This window comes from Octopus sinensis, linkage group LG3 (genome assembly GCF_006345805.1).
Source record: "Octopus sinensis linkage group LG3, ASM634580v1, whole genome shotgun sequence".
Lineage (NCBI taxonomy): Eukaryota > Metazoa > Mollusca > Cephalopoda > Octopoda > Octopodidae > Octopus > Octopus sinensis.
In genome coordinates this window covers 145738655-145763611 of record NC_042999.1, presented here as the reverse complement: position 1 = coordinate 145763611, position 24957 = coordinate 145738655, and the positions used below count along the sequence as shown (strand labels likewise).

Here is a 24957-nt window from a genome sequence, read left to right as displayed (position 1 = left end):
ACATACAAACATACATACACACACGCGCGCGCGCACACAGATACAAATATTTATCTATGTTGATGTGCATTAATATATGTGTGTATATATATATATATATATATATATATATATATATATGTATATACATACAAACATACAAACACACACACGCGCGCGCACACAGATACACACACACACAAATATATATATATATATATGCAGAGGGGTTAAGATATATATACATCTTACCATAAAAATAAACGTTCCACCACCACCGCCTCCACCTCCCCAGTTTTCTTCCACATTTTCACCTTGGGATATCTGACAATCACCAGACTGAAATTAAATCAGAAAAATACATAAAAAGGCAACTCAATGAAATCGTATGTATATGTATGTGTTTTGTGTGTTTGTAATGGCTGCCCTATTGTTCAACAGAAAGGAAAAAATTAAATTTTTACAAATAACATGTAATTTATACAAATGATATAAATTTTACATATTTTGGGAATATTTCCACCCAAATGAGACTGACGAAATACCGCTAAGCTTTTTGTCTTTGTGCTCTAACGATCTTGCCAGTCTGCCGCCTAACATACTATTAATATTACTGATAGAAATAAGGTAGGGTCGATAAAATAAGTACCAGTTGTTCCAAAATTTGAAGCTAATATTGATTTCAAATTTTGGTACACATCCAAGAATTTCGAGGAAGGCATAAAAATATTACAGCGACCCCAGTACTCAACTAGTACTTATTTTAATGACCCCGAAAGGATGAAAGACGAAGTCAGCCTTGGTGGAATTTGAACTCAGAAAGTGAAAACGGATGAAATGCTGCTAACCAACATTTCGTTCCTTTTGCTAATGATTCTGCCAGCTTATATATAAGTAATATTATTGACAGAAATCAATATCCCTGATGCGAATGGCAGAATCGTTAGCACGCCGGGCAAAATGCTTACCAGCATTTCGTCTGACTTTACGTTCTGAGTTCAAATTATCCCGAGGTCGACATTGCCTTTCATTATTTCGAAGACGATAAAATAAGTACCAGCTGAACACTGATATCGTTGTAACTCGAAATTGCTGGTCTTGCGCCAAAATTTGAAGCCAGTATCACTGGTATATATTTTGATATTTTCTTCCGGATTCGTCATTGGCTTAGATTTCGTCAGGGAAACATACTGGAGAGACATTATTATCTAGTCCAAACCTAAGGTGAACCTGAACTTAACATTAAGTAGTTTAGAAAGCAAACGTTTATTCTACTCTCTGTTTTCAACTACTTACAATCTTTAAGATGTGGCTAAAACATGAAGTTCATTACCTGTAGGTATAATTAATCATTGTGTGTAGTACTGGTGGTGAGATAAGGAGTAAGAATACTTCGGATATGGATGCGATAGACGATTATTGGTATTCAACCTCAAACCACAGAACGACTTGAGGCTGAAGATAATTTAATTACAAGGCAGTATTTAGCAGTGAGATCTTGCAGAAAACTAACAAAGATGAAACAAATTTAAAGTTTACGCAGACATTAATTGCTTTTCTTTTAATTATTTTACGAGAAAATAAATTGTATTTCATTTATAGTTTCGTAGATTCCTAGTTTCATTAAATATTTGTGAGTGTTTTACTCTGCAAATTTTGTTTAGAATGTGAGTCAAACAGTTTATCTTATCGTAAACTCGCGTAAAGTTTCTTGATATGTCAAATATTTAATAGAAACCCTACCGAGAAAAGAAAAACACTTTCTTATTGATTTATAATTACCAATGATCCATGGAACAGCTGCCAGTTATTCTGAGCAACTCCTGTCGGAAATCGTTTTATTCAGTTGTGTTTCATTAAGAATGTTTTTTTTTACTTAAACGCTATTATTTCTTTCCAAATAGATATTGCTTAAGCACAGATTTTAAAATAACAAAGGTTTCTTCTGTAATTTTCGATTATTTACTTTTATAAGACCATTTTCAATCCCTTTGCGTGGGTGAATTTGATAAATGTAACTATATACGAATATATATATATATATATATTATATATATATATATATATATATATATATATATATATGTGTGTGTGTGTGTGTGTGTGTGTGTGTGTGTGTGTGTGTATGTTTGTGTGTGTAGTTAAAAAAGGTAAATAAAGTTGGAAAAGGCGCAGAAGCATATTTTAGAGAATGTTTAATAAAATAATATCGGTTTCGATGTATCCATCTTATCAAATATTTGAAATATTAGGAAGAATTGGTGGGTGAGACAGAGAAAAAACACATTTGGGTGGGGGTTAACAGTTTTACCCAAATTTGAGAATTCAAATTTGGATACCAACTATGTGCATGCTTTTGTTTTTTCCTACACACAGATACACACACATGCATGCATATATGTATATACATGCATGTGTGCGTCTGGCATAAGAAATCGATAGAATAAGTATAATACTTAAAAATAATGAACAAGACAATATCCAAGCTATGACCATTTCATCTTTACTTTTATCTCAACACACTGCTGGACAACGATTAAGTTATTCAATCACTTCAACTATGGAGCTTATTGAATGACAGTCTAAGTGGCTGAATATATCATTGATACAAGAACCCTCAAACATGAACCTTCAAGCAGAATCAGCGCAACACGGTGTATGGCAAGGCTGTGGCTTATGATTTATTGGTACAATTCATTCGACGTGCTCCTGTACAGTTTCCGTCTCTCTAGTTACACTTACAAGGTATGATTTGACTCGAGATTATAGTAAAATGACACTTGCCTAAAATGTCTCGCAGTAGGATCGAACCCGAGACCTCGTGGATGCAAAGCAATCGTCTAAACTATTCAGCCACACTGTGCCTCAACAATGGTAGTTAGGTAGTTAGGGAAAGTTTGCTGCTGTTTTTGGCAAAACGTGCGACACCATAGCGACTTATTCGTTGAAATATGCACTAAATTTATCATTACCATTGCTATAGAATGCAATGCTTCTGATTAGATTACTATCTGAAAATGTCTCCCTTTTACACTGCATGTAAATTGAATGACAGAGCGGGAATAACTACTGCATCTTTTTGCAAATTTAGGAATATAAACTGGAAATTACAGAGTGTGATGTTTATAGTTTCCGTCATTTCTGCTCTTTCCAATAAATACTTGTTTCATACATAAAGGTAATGAAAGGTGGTAAGCTGTCACAATAGTTAGAGCATCGAAAAAACGTTCTACAGAATTTGTTTCTGTTCTTTACATTTTGAGTTTAGATCTTGCTGAAGTCAACATTGTTTTCCATCCCTCCGGAGTGGATAGTATGAAGTAACAGCCAAGCACTGAGTCGATGGTATCAATTAATCCCCTTTCATCAAAACTGATGGACTTGTGCCTAAATTAGAAGCTATTTTAAAGGCGGTGAAAAGGCTGCGAGCTGGCAGAATCGTTAGGACGTAGGACAAAATGCTTAGCGGAATTTCTTCTGGCTCTCTAGGATCTGAGTTCAAATTTCACCGAGGTCGACTTTATATTATATCGTCGTCGATATATTAAAGTATCAGTCAAGTAGAGGTGGGTTGATGTAATATATGTTTGCCTTACCCTCAAAATTGTAGGCCTTGCACAAGAATTACAAAGAATTATTAAAGTCGGTGAGCTGGCAGAATCGGTGGAACGTCGGAAAAATGCCTTGCAATTTTTCTCCAGTTATTTACACTTTGTGTTTATACATTCCACCTACGTCAACCTTGCTTTGTTTAATTTCGGAGTCGAGTAAACTCAAAACTTCATATATTGAGTTTACTTAAGTGACAGCCAGCGAGTTCGAGGGAGAGAGTTAATGTTTTTTTTACTTCGACCCTTGTGTTCAACTAGTACTTATTTTATCGGTCTGAAAGAATGAATAACAAAGTCGACCTCGACGGAATTTGACAATGGAGCTAATATTGTTACTACGTATATTGTTATCAAAACTATTACACAAAGCGGCGAGCTGTCAGAATCGTTAGCATGTCGAACAAAATGCATAGAAGTATTTCATCTGTCTTTACGTCCTGAGTTCAAATTCTCCCGAGGTCGATTTTATCCTTTCGAGGTCTATAAAATAAATATCAGTTGAATTCTGGGGTCGATATAACTGACTTACCCTCTTCTCGAAATTGCTGGACTCGTGCTAAAATTCGAAACTAATATTAATACTATTATATTGCATTTGATTTTAGGATATTTACCTATTCTGTTCCAGCCGAATGTTTTGGGTTTTTTTTTTATTCTCGAAGAAGGTTTAAAATGCGTTGTATTTTTATTATTAACTGTATATTCTACGACCGTATTCTAATAGCAAATCATTAGAATCTTTGCAGCATTGTATAGGACAGTTTGATAGTTGTTCATGACTCTGAAGTTGACTCCTGCTGATGTCAGTTGACCTTCAACCTTTCTGGCTAAGTGAAAAAGATTCAGTCAATAGCGCAGCAAATTATCAGAATTGCTAGGGCATTTAGGTATCTTTTTAGGCTCCCAGCGTTCTGAGAGTAATGGCCACAACAACACTAGTGCCGAGGCTATATCTGTCTTGTCTATTTCTCGCGGTAAAGAAGTGACATGCATGCTAGAACAACTGGTAAAAATCCATGGAAAGAAAAATCTTTTACAACAAAGGAACTTTCAATATACTCAGGCTGTCTTTAACGGACGACAAACACCATTGATCATATATTCAAATTTTTACTATTGTTTATTTACGCTGCCTAACACATTTCTACCACGTTAAAATAGAGTTTTTGATGATGATGTAAACAGTATTACGGAGATCTAACTGAGAAATTAGTGGCTCATATTTTGCTGTTATTGTTCTTTAGCGCTAGATCAGTCCTAACTATAAAAACCTATCATAAAAGGTGTTTTGTTTCAGGCATTGTGTTGCTCTCAAATTTGAAAAGCAGTAATTTCAGTGAGATTGTTAATTCTAGTAGGTCGAGCGATCACATAAAATGTTCTTTTGTTGGTTCAAGTGGCTCATATTATACTATTCTTTGAACACTGAGTTCCTCTCCATTAGCTTTAACTCACTACGACCTCCTCACGCTTCACTATAACCAAGTATTACAGAGTTGACAGGTTGTCAGCCAGAAGCAGGGACAACATTGAAAGAATCAATCATATCTAATTGGTCCTCTCAAGTTATTTCACATCATAGATCTTGTCTTTCATACAGATGTATTATAGAATGCATAATGGTTATCTAACTTCGTATGTGTCACATTGCACCCTTTCTAAAGAAAATATTACACAGTAGAGTACTTTTGAAAGCCTCCAAGAAGAATGAAGAATGAAGAATGAAGGAAGAATGAAGGAAGATATTTTCCAACTAAAGATGCAATGCATTGATTCCAATACACTATAGGAGTATCGTTTTCTTCGAGAGATTTCCACAAAGTTTCCACCTACTAAATTCCTTACATAAAGTTTTAACTGACTTGAACCTATGATAGACCCACACTTTTCCTGGGTCCCACTTACGCAGTGTATGTGCGATCGAGTCGGAAACCACGCAGTTGCAAATCGAACTTCGTAACTACACCGCCATACCTGAACCCATACATCTATTGGCATCATCTCTCATATCAATTTTCCAGGAAAATTTGATTTTATTTTTACTGGGAATCAGTCTGAGTATTACATCTGTTACTTATCGACCGAACTCTGTTTTAGCAAGATGTCTCCTTACAATTTTTTACAATTCTTTTTGAGAGCGCCATCTAGTTTTGAAAATATTCTGCTATATTAGCTTCAACATTGTCGGATCTTATTACGAATTTTACAGCATTAAGTGATTAAGAGATCCCCCGCCGGCTAGGAATATATCTTTTAATTCCTTCATCTTTTAATTCCTTTATCAAATACAACCCAGAAAAATGCCGGCGCACTGTCTTTTCATTCATTGACCTTGCCATTAACCTAGTATAAGGAGTTGTTATGTCTACTGCTCTTCACAAATAAAGTAACACTAGCGAGATCATAAATTCAGTATATAACAATTATATGTTAACTGAAGTAAATAATTGAGGCTGTACAATAATGTGACATGATGTGACTAAGAAAGCAAGCATTACATCTTACAAAAAGGGAAATAATAATTCTACTCATAGTATACAAACTATTACTACCATAGACAGAGTAGCAAAAATTTATTTTTTTTTGAAAGGACGAAATTTTTCACGATTGGGATTTGAACACGCATGTAAAACGCTGGAACTAAATACCATAATTTATTTTGTCCGATACTAACCATTCTGCCAACTCAGCTACATACACATTGCATATCAATAACTAAAATGTAGTAGTAAAACAGCGGTCTGTTCATATCTGTATATTTTATAAGCATGCATTCAGCATAGAAACTTTGTAGTTTCAAACGAGATCTCACTTTGTAGGACGAATCTGGAACTAGCACGTTTAGCTCGGACTAGTTATTGCGAGATAAATTGTTCTTCAGAGAAAGCTACCATCTCACATACAAAAATACGAGTGACACGCAAATAACCTATATCAACTTATTTCCATTATATTGACATACGACTTCTTCAATTCATTACTTATTTATAAAAACTGTCAGTGAATGAACTGATATCGATGATGGGCGATTTTAACCTCCTTTATGTGGTTTGGCTTATAAATACACCAGAGAAAGTAACAGTATATTTATTATTTAACTCAATGAATGAATTTTTCCTAACCCAACATGTGATTGAAACTACTAGACAAGATAAAACGATCCTGGGACTGATATTAACAAACCACTCTAGCTCTGTCTGTAGTACTTCAGTTGAAAAGGTCTTCTCTCTGACCACCACATGGTACTCCGCAACCTGAGTTTCCGGCACGCCAAAATTAAACCAGTCACTCTCGCCTCAGCGCACCTGTTTGACGACATCAGTTTTCACAAGGCAGACTGGGGAGCAATTTGAAAGATTTATCACTTATCGGCTGGTCTTTTACCTACAATTCTTCTGATTTTGAATGAACATGGCAGCGTTTTTGAGAACATTGTCACTTATACATGCTCAAAACACGCTCTTCCGAAACACACACGCACTAATAAAAATAGATTTCCCAGAGAGAAAAACACAATCATCGGGAGAATCAAAAGACTAAATAAAAACAAGTCATTCAATTAAAATACTATCATCAACAACATCCATATTCAGCATCAATCAGAAGTCTTAATGTGGAAAAATATCATACCAGCTAGGACCGTTCGTCCACTGAGAAACGATAAGAGCATTTTCCACAAAACAACACTACTCTCTCTTTAGGGAACCCATTGATACTGAGGCAAGCGATCTGAACGAACTCAATCCTCAATATATTATCTCGGACATAATTTTTACTATCTCAGATGTCATAGCAGAAATAAATGAAGCCAATTATTATTCTGCCGTAGGTCCAAATAGATTCTCCGCTAATGTCCTAAAGGAAAGCAGACACCAACCTCTGGAAAAATTATTTAGACTATTCAGGCTTAAATTTAGGCCGAAAAAGTTTTTATTCCAATCTGCCTTCCCGATCTTCAAAAAGTGAAACAATTCTTTGAAAGTTAGCTATCGACTTCACCTCACATATCATCAAAATGTTTGAAAGGGTGGTGCAATCAAGGGCTTCTTGGAGTGCCACAGCATTCCAAATTCCAATCAAAATGGCTTTCGCTGCGGCAGAGACTACCTAGCATAACTTTTTACATCACCTCGAATGATGTCGTAAAAGCCTTGGGATCCAGTTCTAACTCTGATATCATATCTTGACTTCAGCAGACGTTTGGCAGAGACAGCTACAAAATCTTCCTGTCAAAATTGTCACATATTGGAATCCATGGAAAACTGCAACACTGGATTAAGTATTCCCTGGTGAGCCGAATACAACCTGTTGCGATCGATCGGATCCATTCAAGTCACCAGTGGTATCCGCCAAGGGACTGTTTTGGGACCGTTTCTCTTTATAGTATGCATAAACGACATCTCAATCGTCACCAACCTCTGCAAAATAACAATATTCGCAGATGACTCCAAACTCCACAAAATTATAAATGCAGAATAAAGTCGAACTGAAATCCAGTTTGATCCACATGCCGGAAGCCAACGGGCGGACAAAAACATGCGGTTAAATTAGGAGAAATTTGAACTCATGTACCTTGGAGAAAAGGCTGCACATTCTCTTCCTTCAGGTAAACTACTCATATCATCCAATATTATCAAGGTCTGAGGAGTTATTGTTGACAACATTCTCAATTGGAGTGCCAACATCAAAAATAAGTCGATATGGCGCGCAAGATGCGCCCCTGGATGTTCGCAACTTTCCGATCCAGAGAGAAAATAACATCGTTCACCTATTCTTCTCCTTTATACTGCTACACCTAGAATATTGCTGTCCCCTGTGGTTTCCCCAGACCAAACAAAACATTTCGGGAACTGAGTCATCCTAGAGAACCTTCTCTAAAAAAATACAAGGCACGGCTGATCTTAATTATTGAGAACTACCTTAAAACATTGAATGTTTATTCTCTCCAGCGCCTCCGCGGGCGTACACCATTTGCACAATGTGAAGAATATACCACCAGAATTGCCTAAATGACATTAGATTCAGAATTCATTCAAGACTGGCGCCACCCGTCTTTTGATCCCTACACAATTTAGTCTCACAACACATAAATTCACTGCAGCACAATTTCTTTTACTCAATAAGCCCTGCTCTCTTCTCTTCCTTCAGGGAAACTACTCATAGCTTCCAATATTTTAAAGAAAATGATCCCATAATCTTCAAACGAAACCTGAACAAATTTCTTTAAGGGATACTAGATTAGACACCTAGGTCAGGATACATATCAGTTAACGCCAACTCCTTATTTGAATGGGACATGATACCACAAAACTGTCTTTAAAATGACTTACCAGATCCAATGAAGTTAGACATGGCCTAGGCCAATCTTTGGCTGAAATATATCTAAGTTATCTAGGTTACATGGAAAGGAGAAAAACTGGCGCCTGAAAAATGGAAAAATAAATAATAATCTCCGATATATTCCATATCAATTTGAAGGATTGGCTTCTAGCATTGAAAATGGCAAAAAGCCAAACTTTAGATATTTGTCGAAAGAAACAAAAAAAAAAACATACAAAAGAATAACAAGAAAACCTATTCAAACTTAAACAAAGAGAATGACTTGATGTAATGATTAAATATGTATACACATGTATTTGCCTTTAAGTTCTTGTTTAACCAACAACGAATATATTTTAATTGAAAAAAGAATAGAGAGAAATGTTCGCAAAGAAAATGCTAACACCATTACTGATGTTATTGAAAAAAGATAAATTTCCACATTAGAATCAAATGACATTCAAGCCATTTAGGACTGTTATACGATAGAAAGAAATATGTGAACTAATGAAAAATATGAAGTTGGATAACACCAAAGAACTATTTTCCCTACAATTATGGCTAATATTTTAAAATGTACTATTTGCGGAGCAGATTTTGTGAATATAACGAACATCAAAGTCTAGCCAGATGCTGAAAATCCAAATAACTTGTTAAATAATGCGTCGAAGATAAAAATAATTCGTCGAAGATAAAATCAAAATAATTTTGGGAAAAATCATTGATAACATATGAAAGCATATGTGGATACCATAGCGTCAATAATTTCTGAGATATCCCACTGACAACGTAAACAATCAATTAAGAAACCAAACAAGGAAATTAAAAACGGAATGTATTGAGCTGAGGAAATATTCCATAAAAGCAAATTTGCAAATAAATCAAATTAAGTAAAGAATATACAAAGAAAACAGTTACGTGTCTATGAAAAGAGCCATATTTTAAATCAATCAATCAAAATGTTTATGATGCATATCAGAAATGATTTAACAATAAAACCTAGCTACGCAGTCGATACTAGTGAGTAGTTTAAAGGTTCGTATTCCGTTAGTGATGATACACTTAATAGTAGGGGCACTCTGTTTAATAGCACCATCTGGTCCTTGGATGCCTTTAGCGGTGTCCAATCTGCTGCAAGCATTCGTGCCAGATCTTCGGTTTGAGAACACTTTTCTCTCACACTCTATGAGTCTCGAAGACACTGTAGGAGATAGAAACACTGTCGATTCTTCTGTTTAAAGCATAAAGTATCTTCGCCGCAGTCCACCAAATGTAAAATTTACCTGCAGTCCTTCTTTATAAAAGTGAATTACATGGGGGCTTTATGTTAACGTTCACAAACCAACATGAAAGTCTGTATGTGGTCACTAGATCTGCTAGAGATCACAAAAATTCTTCCTTAAATCACTACAATCTTTAAAATGCAGGACACGCTATGCAACTTACTTATAAACAATTGTGTCTGAAATAAGGAATATGTAATTTTTTAAACATGGCTCTGTACGAACTGGGCTGAATTGGAGCTAAATAGCTATAACGACGTAAGTTTGTCGTTGCAGGTACTCTGATGACTCAGGATTATTTTGTCTCATATCATAGTCAACTCTTCTCCGTCTGCTTTACAAGTATGTTGTGGACACAGGTCACAGGTACATAGCAATTAGACATTATCTTCATCTTAAAATATGTCAACATCTTTCATTGTGTGTAAATATTTGTCAGCAAGACAGAATCTGGAATCGAGGCTTGAGTCGACATGGTATGACAATTCATGCTATTCTCATGCTAAAGGTCGGTATTACAACGCAGTTAAGATAAAATAGATACAACCCACTGGTAAATTCCTTATACATCCTTCAAGACTTTCAAGACGAATAATAAATTCGCTATCCAAAACATTCCTTATCATGAGAAACCTAGAATATGACAAAATACCTAACAATCAAACTATAACAAGGTCAAGATACATGCGTACAATTAATGTTTGGGACAATGTGGGAAAATAAAAGCGACGATATGGATGCGGAAAGACTGAAAGCTAAATTGATATTGTCAAGTTCATTAAATCATCTAGGTTGTGATGGGCTGAACACATTCAGATTAGGGATGACAACAGATGGGTTAAAAAAGCTTAGACTGGAAATTTGGACGGCAGCTAACAAAACGTAGGGTTAAATTGACAAAATCGAAGATTGGATAACCAGGACTGGAGGTTATGGAGAGGAAAAGAAAAACCTCTTACACCACAGTAGGAAAGCGATGACAAATTTAATTGACTAAAATTAAATCAATCTTTGCAGAATCTAAATCCAGTTAACTATTGCTTTATTAGTGATATAGAGGATCATTCCCAATAGCCAGTCCAGGTCGTGAGTCATATTTTGGCTTGGTTTGACCAAAGGGTAAATTTCATTCTAATTACACACAGAGAGCCTTGTAATTTAAAGAAACTGTAACGTATACTATATATGCCTTTTCACAGGATGTTTCATTGCTTCAGATAACGGTGTCAGTTTTAATATACTCACCAACCACCAACATTAAATAGTTATACATTATTTCGTTTTTTTTTATTTTACTGGTCCTAGTCATAAGAATTGTGGCCATGCTGGGAGGTGAATTTAGGGTGTTTTAGTCAACGAATTCGAATACTGTGCTCAGTACACCCACTCTATATCTGCTGAATGACTGAACTCACCTTGGCTTACATCACATTTAATTAGTAAATGCAACAAGAAATATACACCAAATGTACATAAATATGTTCACGCACACATGCATACATACGCACAATCACATACATGCGCACAAACAAAGCACACATAATTAGTGTGATTAAAATGTCTCTTTATCGTTTATTTAAAATAGAAAATTCATAATTTTTAATGTCAAACTTTTACTTCTATATGTGTTTCGTACTATCCTTGATATTTTGTTGGTGCATCTATATTTATGTATTTTATAAAATGTCATTATCTAAACATGATAAAATATTCATGATCTTAAATATTTTACATAACGATAATGGTTTCAAATTTTCGCTCAAGGCCAGCAATTTTGGAGTCTGGAGTAAGTCGATTACATCGACTCCAGTAATCAAATAGTACATATTGTATCTCACCCGAAAGGTTGAAGAGCGAGAGAATTAACGCCTACATTATTGCATGACTCTTTAACCATCCTGTATTCAGGATCAATTCTAAATCCTGCATGATACAATTAAGTAAAAATGTATTTAAACGCAAAATAATATTTATTCAAAGCTGAATCTACTCGAGTTTCGTCAGTCGACTGGTTAAAAGGGAAATAAAACACCTGAGTGGCAGCGACTCCTTCAGACTGAATTGAATTCATTTAATCTGATGGTTGAATTCTCGCAAATGGTATCTTCTTCATATGATCGTAGAACACTGATGAAATCCGCATTACAAACCAATAAAATCTATAGGTTCATTGCCCAAGTTAGAACTATTTTATTGGTGACACATTTTTGCGATGCTCATTTAAGTTCATACGTTTTTTTAGTTAAGTTATTGGTTCTTAGCTCCAGCTCAGACTTGACTCGGGTAATTATATTCTATAAGAAGGAACTGTGGAAATTCCACAGTCAAAGCCAATATATTTGAAAACCTGTTCTTATATGAAATACAAGCACGCAAGCAATCTCAAAAGATTCTTATGAACTCATGTCACTTAATCAAAACTGTACTTCCAAATATAATAGAAATGAACTTAGGAGGTATTGCTTATTTCCCTTCTTTTATTATGTTCGACAAATATGATGTGATTTATAGTTTCAGGAAATAAAGGTTGAATTAAAATGAGAAAACCTATTCGTATATATAAAAATACTACACTGTTCGCTGTCCAACCACCAACGATGCTCTGTCAAAGTTATTTACCAATTAAGATTATTTACATTTCTTTTCATTTCGGTTCAGTTGCATATCTTATTGTATATCTATTAACATATCTCTCTATCTGCATACATGTTGATATATCTGTAGACTCACCTACGTACCTATCTATCTTGCTAGCTGGTGAGAAACTAACTAATTAACTATTATATATGCATTCCCTTCTGCATTTGTCTACTCTCATAGTACCGATAAGTATTTAAACCGAATAACGTAAAAAGAATAACGGAGGTGCCCCAGTAAGACTACAGACATTGGTCTGGGACATGTAAAAGAAAAAAAGTGTAATATTCACAGCTATTTGATAACTAAGGCTTATCATTTTAATTTAGATGTTTATCGATATATCTTTTAATGCATAAATTTATAAATCTACATGATATTGTTTCAGTATGTTAAACATTTCGACTGCGCTTGTGATAAGTCTCCTCTTCTCTCCCTCTCCTCTCTCTCTCTGTATATATATATATATATATATGTGTGTGTGTGTGTGTGTGTGTGTGTGTGTGTGTGTGTTTGTGTGTGTGTGTGTAATATAGAGTCTCCATTGGAGTTACTATTTCCTTTTGTATAAGCGTTACCCACGGACAAAGCTGACAGTAAAGTAGGAACGCGTAGAATATTATAAATAGTACTAGCTGACCCTGTGCCGTCACAAATGACGGCTAATTATAGTATTTTATATATAAATAAGGTACAAAATGATCACACATACAAACATTCGCATAATTCCCTTGTACACGCACACACATACACACATACTCACATAGAGTTGAAACGCTGTTTGATTTTTCTTTTCAGCGTTGAATGTTCACCATCGCATTTCGATTGCACACACACAGACATACACACACACGCACACACACATACACACACACACACATAAACATTCACATATCTCTCTTTTACATACACATATATATACTCACGCAGAATTGAAATGCTGTTTGATTTATTTTCAGCGCTGAATGTTCACCATTGCACTTCCATTGTTCACACACACGCTCACACACACACACACACACACACGCACACACACGCACACGCACACACAAACACATACTTCTCTTTTACATGCACACGCATATACTCACACAGAGTTGAAACGCAGTTTGACTTTTTTCACCGTAGAACTCCTGTCATCCTACTACCAAGTTTGCCATCAACCCTTCCTTCCTTATTTATCTATTATCCCTTCCTTTCTCATTCCTATGTTGTGACAAAGAAACACACAAGAGTATTACCATTGTAAATTCCAGCAGTGGCTGCCTAATTTTTTTTTTTTTTTTTGCATATCTAGGATTACTTTGTCAATATAATCTTAATTTAATTTATTAATGTTTTTGGTTAGGTATGAGACATCTACGGCGTTTCTGACGTCTGGTATGACACACGTATTGTCATGACGATGTTTTACTAAATTGTGTAACATAATCTTTAGGTCCGTCTCTCTTAAAGTTACCAAATCGTTTCTGTTTGTGTTTTATCTCCTCTCCTTTTCCACCCTCACCTCTCTCCTTCCTTCTCTCTCGCTCTCTCTCGCTCTCTCTCCCTCTCTCCCCCCTCTCTCTCTCTCTCTTTCTCTCTCCCTCTAAGTTTTGTTTGAACTTGGTCATGTCCAGAATTATCCATTGATTAAAAAAAATAATTTCCATATTGACAATATTAGTTTTGATCTCAAACAAATTTTTCCTCCCCGCCCTCTCTCTTTCTATAAATATAAATATATTTGGGGTGGGGAGTTTTGCATTTGGAAAGTTTGAAAAGCGTGTATGGGCGCATAGAAGTATTTCCCTGTAGACAAATATCAGTGTCCATAAAGCGTGTGTATTGACTGCACTTCTTTATTCAAGTGATACGTGGACCACTTACAGGCATTATATAAAAATGCAGGAGAGATTTCATCAAAAATGCCTCACACGTATCTTAGGAGTCAAGTGAGTATATTTCATACCAGATACAGAAGTTTTGCGCATGGCACGTTGTAACTCAATTGAACAACATGTTATCTTGGCTCAAATGAAATGGAGTGGACATCTTATTAGAATGAAAGACGAGCGATTGCCAAAGCTTCTCTTTTATGGTGAGCTTAACTCTGGTAAGTGACAACAATATAAGCCAGGGTAATGGTATAAAGACTGCGTGAAAGAAAACCTGAAGAAAATAGATATGAACAAAAGTGATTAGAAAAACCATGTTCTAGATCGGAGCAGGTGGAAATGTGCTGTTAGGACTGGTTGCAATGTTTTGGGGAAAATGATGATTCAGCTTTCTTCGCTTAAAAGGACCTGTCGCAAAGGAACAAATAATAAACAGTCAATATTTGTGTTTTATCTCCTCTCCTTTTCCACCCTCACCTCTCTCCTTCTTCTCTCTCGCTCTCTCTCTCTCTCTCTCCCTCTAATTTTTGTTTGAACTTGGTCATGTCCAGAATTATCCATTGATTAAAAAAATAATTTCCATATTGACAATATTAGTTTTGATCTCAACAAATTTTTCCTCCCCGCCCTCTCTCTTTCTATAAATATAAATATATTTGGGGTGGGGAGTTTTGCATTTGGAAAGTTTGAAAAGCGTGTATGGGCGCATAGAAGTATTTCCCTGTAGACAAATATCAGTGTCCATAAAGCGTGTGTATTGACTGCACTTCTTTATTCAAGTGATACGTGGACCACTTACAGGCATTATATAAAAATGCAGGAGAGATTTCATCAAAAATGCCTCACACACGTATCTTAGGAGTCAAGTGAGTATATTTCATACCAGATACAGAAGTTTTGCGCATGCACGTTGTAACTCAATTGAACAACATGTTATCTTGGCTCAAATGAAATGGAGTGGACATCTTATTAGAATGAAAGACGAGCGATTGCCAAGCTTCTCTTTTATGGTGAGCTTAACTCTGGTAAGTGACAACAATATAGCCAGGGTAATGGTATAAAGACTGCGTGAAAGAAAACCTGAAGAAAATAGATATGAACAAAAGTGATTAGAAAAACCATGTTCTAGATCGGAGCAGGTGGAAATGTGCTGTTAGGACTGGTTGCAATGTTTTGGGGAAAATGATGATTCAGCTTTCTTCGCTTAAAAGGACCTGTCGCAAAGGAACAAATAATAAACAGTCAATATTTGTGTTTTATCTCCTCTCCTTTTCCACCCTCACCTCTCTCCTTCCTTCTCTCTCGCTCTCTCTCTCTCTCTCTCTCTCTCTCTCTCTCTCTCTTTCTCTCTCCCTCTAAGTTTTGTTTGAACTTGGTAATGTCCAGAATTATCCACTGATTAAAAAAATAATATGTATTATATGTGATCGTGTTCTGTTGTCAAAAGCAGGATACGTAAATCATATGAAATAACATGAAAATCGAAATGCCAAGATAGGTAATAATTGTGGACACCAACCGCCTTTTACGACTTGTGTCATACGTCACAAAACTTGTAAGACAATATCTGAACTTAAAAGGCATACACTAGTTCACACAACCATTCCTTCAGAATCAGATTCCAAAGGGCAACGATATAAAAGAGACATTAATATCTATCACTTGTGTTTAGAATCTTGTCAGTCAGCAGCTGGTCTTAAAAGTCATCTGAGAGTTCATTAACGGAATGTTTGTGCTGTGTGATGAGGTGTGGTGTCTGTGTTGGTGAGACGGCTGTCTATTATTGTTGTTATTATTATTATTATTATTATTATTATTATTATTATTATTATTATTATTATCTGTATATATATATATATATAAGGCAAGATGTGTGTGTGTGTGTACGTGATTCTAGTTTATGTCCATCCACAAATTAGCAAGCATGTCGCTCAAACTATAGGAGGACATTCGTCACAAACCCAGCTGTATTTTCGTCAAATTATTTTCCCCCGAGGCACCCGCGAATAGCGGTAAATAATTTTGAGCCATAGCCTCCAAATATTTACGGCGATGAAACCTACCATTGTTTACGAAGCAAACATGAGTTAAGTTTCCTCCTAGCGATGGTGTAAAGAGGGGGAGAGAGAGGGAGAGAGAGAGAGAGAGAGAGAGAGAGAGAGAAAGAGAGAGAGAGATAGCAGAGTTTCAAAATTTCGTCTTTTTATTGGCAATAACAGACAGACAGGTGTTGTTATGTATGTATGTGTGAATGACTTCAGTCACACATACACACATACGAGCATGTATGCGTAAAAGACACATGTATGCAATGTGTGTGTGTGTGTGTGTGCGTTGCGCGTATATATATATACGGGCAACATAAACGATATTCTCCGTTTCTCCACAACTAATTTCCAAATTAGCTGAATCAGTTGCTCTACTCATAGCGATATATAAATGGTCGTGCGTGAACATGGAAGAGAGCAGAGGTTACCAGACGCAAAAGACCTACGTGATGACTGTAGACACGCTCCTTCGCAAACAATGTTTCGAAACTGTTCATGTTTTCGAAAGGAGAGGTATGACTTTCACATCTCTGCGGGAGAAGGTAGGCTTCTCTATTCCTGTTACAAAACTTACTTCCGAGTGCCAAATTTGCTTCAATTGATAGTATTACTCGGGTAGGAGGTGGTGGTGGGGCAGCGGTAGGGGCATAGGCGTGCAAAAACATGTATGCAATAGGTGTATATACGTATATGTTTGTGTGTGTGTTGCCCATATATATAAACTTAGTTGTGATCTGAACATAACCGCTTCTCACACAGAGGATCGAGGGCCCTTTTGAGCGTTCTATTTTACTTGCTGGAGGAGTTCTCAATCCATGCGCAAAGTGGTGTTACATGAAAAAAAAACAAGACAAAAAAAACAATCGATGAGTGAAAAAAGTCGAGAAACCGATTCCTTATGGGATTTCCCAATCAAATTGTCAGAAAAATTGCAGCCAAAAGTTTACCAATTTCAACGGATTTCATTCAAATTTTACGTCGATGTTGATGTTACTTAGTTTGCTTTGAAATAAAGAGCCTGATTAGCCTAATAATCCTAACTTAATCCCGAGCAAAGCCGGGCTATATACTGCTAGTTATTATTATAATCAAGGATGAAATCTATACAGGATTTAACAGGTAGCTAGCATGTAAAACCTTTAAATGTATAAATCAATCATAATAATTATAATAAAGGCATCTGCATCATAGTGCCACACGCTAGATGTCAAATGTAAAAATGTTTATAATTATATACGTCGAGTCATGTCATACTGATGACGGTAAAGGAAGTCATATCCCTGAACAAGAAATCAATTGATATATTTCTTTACTTGTTTCAGTCATTTGACTGCGGCCATGCTGGAGCACCGATTTTAGTAGAATCAAATCGACCCAGGACTTATTCTTTGTAAGCCTAGTACTTATTCTATCAGTCTCTTTTGCCAAACAGCTAGGTTACGGGGAACTAAACACAACAGCATCGATTGTCAAGTGATTTTGTGGGGACAAAGAGATACACAACATATACACACACATACATATATGTATATATATACATATATACGACGGGCTTCTTTCAGTTTCCGTCTACTAAGTCCACTCACAAGGCCTTGGTCGGCCCGAGGCTATAGTAAAAGACACTTGCCCAAGGTGCCACGCAGTGGGACTGAATCCGGAACTATGTGGTTGGTAAGCATTTTACCACACAGCCACTCCTGCGCCTATTTTTTAAAAACATCGTTTTTGTTCATTTCCCTCCCTTTCAGTCCGTGTCTATATGATAAATAAAGTAGTCTTAGATTTATTTTGACATCTTCTTCTAGCTTGTGGTACTACTATGTAGTTGCCCTTATAATTATTATAAAAAATCATATACTCTGTATTAATTTATACCTAAAAGTTTTTACATTACTAACTACCTGATAAAATTCTATATAAATTTTATTCTTGATTATAATAATAAATATGGATTCACTTAAATCAATGTATTCGCTGCTGAATTATTTTGGTTATTCACACGTTGCTGTGATGAACGATCTAGATATGAACTATGTATATACATATGAACATTTGTAGATGCACTGGGGATTCGTTGTGTTAGTATAGTATGTATAAATGTTTATAATTATATACGTTATGTCATACTGATGGCAGTAAAGGAAGTTATATCCCTGAACCAGAAATCAATTGATTAAACTTTTTTTTTTAAAACTTTTTCATCATTTCCCTCGCTTTTAGTCCGTGTTAGTGTGATAAAGAAAGTAGTTTTATAGTCATTTGATATTTTCTTCTAGCGTGTAGTACTACTATGTAGTCACCCTTATTATAATTATTATAAAATATTATATACTCTGTCAAATGTCAAATAACTCTAAAACTGCCTTATTTATGACATAGACACGGACTGAAAGCGAGGGAAATGAGCAAAAAAGTTTTTTTTAATGTTTACCCATCGACTAATTGATTTCTAGTTCAGAGATATAAATTCTTTTACCATCATCAATAACTGAATGTACATAATTACAAACAATTATACTTACCATACGAACACATACGTATCCTAATGCATCTATAAATGATCACACATATATACAGTTTAAATGCAGATGGCTCATCTCAGGCATGTTCGAATAACCAAATTAATTCAGCAGCGAATAAATTCATATTTATTATTATAATAATCAACGATAAAATCTATATAGGATTTGAGCTCAAATTCCACTGAGGTCGACTCTGCCTTTTATCATTTTGGAGTCGATAAAATAAGTACCAGTTTAATACTGGGTTGTGTAATCGACTTACCCCGCCGCACGAAATTGCAGGCATTGTCCCAATTTAAATCACATACTAGTACAGGCGGATGGCAATTCATTTCATTTTATCAGCAAACATGTTAAGTGACGCAGATGTTAGTTTTAATTTTTGATAACATCTCATAATTGCTGCAACAAAAGAAAATGGCTTTTAAAAAGCAAAACGCAATAAAATAAGTGGAAAATAATTTCTTCTTTGGTGAAGTGAAATTCAGACCAGTGTATCAACTGTCTTGAATCTCTCCTGGGCATTTAAGAAAATTAAAGGTATCCGTCATTAAACGATTAAACATTCTGATTGTAATTTATTTGAAGGAGATAATTAAAAATCTTAAGATTGAAAGCTTATGCAACTTATTGGGCAAGAATTCTGTTTAGCAGTTGCTGAAGTTTTGTACCTGCTAAAAGAAGGAAAATATGCGTTTGCAACGCAGGATAATATAATAATAGCAGAACAAGATGGAGTTATTGCTGTCGGTATAAATTATCAAAATACCCATAATAATCGCAAACATTTATGGGAATTTAGTTAACTTTCGCTCATTATCGACAAAACTATCGACGTATTCACAGTTAGGCTTGTAATTAGCATGATGTTACTGGAGAAATTATTTCCACTCACGATGAAATCTGCTGCTGTTAGAAACTATATTGATACAAAAGTAAAGAAAGCTAAGATAATTTTCAAGTCCTCCCTTTAAAATCTTGAGAATATATTAACAAACGGGTGCCTCAGCAATGTTTGAGTCTAAATTAGGCTTTTATTCTAAATTAAATTCGATTAAATTCAGTTGGATTATCTAAATTTAGAAGATAAATGAATTTTCAAAATTATAGTGCATAATTTATCAAGAAAATTGATATGCGAAACCAGTAGAATGAAAAAGTATTTCGTGTGCAAGTATTTTAAATATCTATTTTATGAAGTCTCCATCGTGTAGCCATTGCCTATTTAAAGAACTGTAAGGACTTGCATTTGATTATGGAGATTTGCCTTATGATTGTGAAGCTTGCTTGACAGGAAAACAGAAAACTATTGTTTTTATAGGTTCAGAAAACAAATGTAGACTATTGGCATGAAAGTTACATTTTTGCGAAGATAAATTACTTGCTTGGCATTTCTTACGAAAATTCCTTACTGCTATAGACACAGGGCATGCAGTTTTGGGTGACGAGGCTTGCCGATTACATCGACCTAGGACTTGACTGCTAATTATTTTATCGACCCCGAAAGGATGAATGGCAAAATCAACCTCGGCGGAATTTGAACTCAGGTGGTAGAGATAAACGAAATGCTGCAAAACGTTTTCTCCGGTGTGCTAACAATTCTCCTAGCTCACCGCCTTATAAAAATATTACCATATATTTAAATGAATTTCATTTTAAATCACAAAGGGGAAAAAATTGGGTAATTTCTGAATTTTATCGGCATGCCAAACCGTTTGAAGCCATACATGGAAAAATTAATTCAAAACTAAATTATGCCAATCTATTCATTTCTGTAAATCTAGTTCAAACGTATTTCTTTGGAAAGTCTTTACAAATAGCAGTTGTATAAGAAAACCTTAAAGTAATGATCATCAGCAAAAATTCAAGTTGAATATTTATTGCTGATTTGCAACTCTGAAACGTGATATTATACTCTGAAACGTGATATTAATACCATTTTTGATAGAATGTTTTTATGTTTTTTTTAATGTTTTTTTCTTCTTTTGACTGAAGAACGATATCAGACGACGCTTTAGAAAAACAACCAAATTAGCACACAGCAAAGAATAACAGTTTATACGCATTTGATACTAAATACAATCTCATCTACAGTATATATATCGAAGGACATTTTTAAAAGCTTCAGATATAAGATACCTCGTATTTATAAAGAAAACAGATAAATATGAATGATATCATCAACAGGTATTCATATGATAAACACAGAAGTGAATAATGAATAAGCAGTAAACTGTTATAAATCGGGTTTTTTCCACTGTTGTATCTGTCTTTATACGACGGTTGTCGTTCTGACAGATACTGTTATATTCCGAAGTCGTCGATAGGATGTTTCTATCTAGCATTGCAACCTCCAGTCGTACAGTGTTATTATCTTCAAAAGCATAAAGGAAGTATATGTTTGGTCTGATGTATATATAACTACAACGGATGCTGAACGATGACATCTAAAACCTAAGATAACAGTATCATGAAACTCATGATGAAGGAGAAGAAATTTAATGTAAACAATATACTCCACTATAATACACGTACATACACGTATGTATCATATTAAAAAACACCCACACATATCTATATACGTATGTATATGCATATATATATATATATATATATACACACATACAAAAACATATTTACAATACACACAGACGCACACGAGCGCGCGCACGCACACACACATATATATATAAATATACAGAAAGAGAGAAAGACTTGGCCCTGGAAGTGTCCTAAGTATGACTTCCAATTGCATCCGGATTTGGGACCCTAGTACAAAAACTCCAGAGCCTTGAGAAGTGTGGAATCACATCTTAACCACTATTATTCGCAATTCTTCTCTGACCCAGAGTAGTAGCACCTATTAGAGTTGCAGCTATGGGTTAACTAGCATGTTCACTGAGCCCTGCCCAATCTTCCTTCATCAAATCCAGAACAGTGTTTGTTCTAGCATCTGGCAGCTGCCCTGGCCACACACCCTCTTCGTCTGTCCGACAAACGGCGGCAAGTTTTGTACTTTGTGCTGCTATTCGTTACAACAGGACAATGCCAAGCGAGCTGGTTTTTAAGGTGCCTCACTACACATTGTGGTCGTGGCAGCTTGCCCCCGACCTCAGTGTCTTGGATTTCTTCCTTGGCATTGGACCAACCGCGGATAAGTCAAATTGTGCGCTGAATGATTATAAGCAAGACTTTGATCCATCTCAGCCTTCTTCATTTTTCTCCCTTTTTCCTACACAATTAAAGGGGCTGGTACAGCTAACATCCAACCTGAACAGCTACAGATCAATATTTACTAGCAAAAAGGTGAATAGAGACGAAAATGGAGATTGCAAATGAATGAATTCTGTAAAACAAAAAGACATCAACACATCAGATAATGCTATTAAACCCTAAGCTGTGTTACGTCTACCAGATAATCGTACGAACCAGTTAAATCACTAGAGAAACTGCAAGATACTTGCAGTTCATAATAGAAGTATTCAGTTTATGATCATGTAATTCTCAGACGTGCTATCATAACGTTTGCTTTTTATCAATTCATGAATTCTGATGTTTTTTTATGTGCGATATTTCGCAGAGAAATTATAACTCGTACACAATAGCAAGAACTGTAAAATGGTAAAATAGTGTATTTAGGGGATCATTTAACTGAGAAATTGCTGATAATGAACCAGAAATACATCATATTGCAATTTAGCAACGAAATTATTGATTTAGCGTGAATCAAAGTTCGCTTGAATAGGAAGAATTATGAATATTATGGTGCTCAATAATAGTTACGATCAATTGACTGGAAAATGTAGAGCAACAGAAGTGTAAAATTTGTATGAACAAGCGATCTTCCAATTTTGTTTGATAATTTATGAAGATATTTCCTGCAATATATTACTAAGTTTGTGATAAAAAATACTTTGAAGATAGGATGAAAATTTTCATTAGCTGAGTGAAATAGCATATAATAATGCATTCCCGAAAAGATAATCACATTTACAAAGAATATCAAAGAAATAGGAAGAGATTAAGGTACGTGATTTACGGATTGTAGATCTAAATCACTCTAATTGATTTTACATATTTATTAGCTTTTAAAGAATTTTAAAGAAATTACAACCGGACTGACTAATTTTCAACTAATTACTAACATAGTTCTTATAGCGTTTCATTCTAGCGATAATTAAATGATAAATATTCATATGATTGATACATATTTAAATATCTTCAAATACTGAAAATAGGGGCAAGCTTTAATAGCAGTCTGTCTATCTATCTATCCGCCCTCTGTCTGTCTGTCTCTCTCTCTCTGTAAATATATATATATATATATATATATATATATATATATATATATAATATATATATATATATAGATAGATAGATAGATAATAGATAGATAGATAGATAGATAGATAGATAGATAGATAGAAGATAGATAGATAGATAGATAGATAGATATAGATATAGATAGATATACATATATATAGATATAGATATTCTTCTAACTACTTTTACTGTTTATTCCTCCTATTTTTTTTATTCTTCTATTCCTTGTAAATTGTGAATTTTATTCCTTGTAAACTGTAAATATTCCCCGTCTAAAATATTCATAACTTGTTTCTGTTGACGAAATACCCAGTGCACGTACATACTAACCAACTACTTGGGTGATCCCAGAAACAGCTGTAAGACTTCAAGTTCACCTTACCCTAATTAAATTAATGTAAATGACTTGAGATACTTGTTTCGCCTTGGTTTTGATTTTTCCTTTAATATAGTATAATATAATATAATATTATCTTATATCATATTATATTATATTATATTATATTATATTATATTGCATTATATTATATATATATATATATATATATATATATATATATAATAATAATAAATATTAGGGAATAAATCCAAATTTACAGGGAAAAAATCAGATTTAGGATTAAATCCAATTTTATAGTAAAATATTATAAAATATTATTAGAGACAAAACCACTATTTTGCAAAACAAACAAGGAAAGACTTAATCAATACATAAAGATTAAGTCTTTCCTTGTTTGTTTTGCAAAATAGTGGTTTTGTCTCTAATAATATTTATATATATATATATATATATATATATATTATATATATATATGAAAGTCTATGAGGATTACTTTAAAGAGATTTTAAAGTGTAAAGGAGATTTTTTTTTTATTATTTTACGAAAAAATTTTTATCAAATCTTTTATGAAGATGTTACTAGGCTTTTTTTATCGAAAAAGTTTTTTCCAGTGTGTAAGTGTTTACGTTAATCCTTTTGAAACAAACGTATTCTTAAAGAGGAAGTTGTTATTTTTGTGGTAGTCGTAGTATTATTTCTGGTTTCTTTTGGACTTTTGGTTTTTAGTCTTAAATATTCATTTACCATTGCTTATTATATTCATTTACCATTGTTTATTATATGGAGTGTTGGCTCTTTTCGGTTTCATTTCGGATTTAGAATTCTTTTATAGTATTTTTCTTTTGCCTTTCGTAGTGGTACATTTTCATCGTTTATTTTGCAAAACAGGGATATTTAAAATTTTCTATTTGCACAATATACATATACAAATACTGACATCATATCTTCTCCAAAAGAAGACACCTGACGAGATACATCTGCACTGGAGGAGGCAACACAATCAGTGGTATAGTATCCT

At 34.6% G+C, this 24957-nt stretch overlaps 1 protein-coding gene across 3 annotated transcripts in view; it reads right to left on the bottom strand.

Moving 5' to 3' along the window:
- Nucleotides 1–24957, bottom strand: part of LOC115209853 (leukocyte tyrosine kinase receptor-like) — a 370370-nt gene that overhangs the window by 144109 nt on the left and 201304 nt on the right. For 2 of the 3 annotated variants that reach the window (XM_036501462.1, XM_036501463.1), the window contains exon 6: nt 232–318. In XM_036501462.1, the coding sequence (XP_036357355.1) occupies nt 232–318 (87 nt within the window). Of the gene's footprint in view, nt 1–231; nt 319–1761; nt 1781–24957 lie in introns of those variants that run through there. The other variant, XM_029778425.2, reaches the window with a different exon arrangement.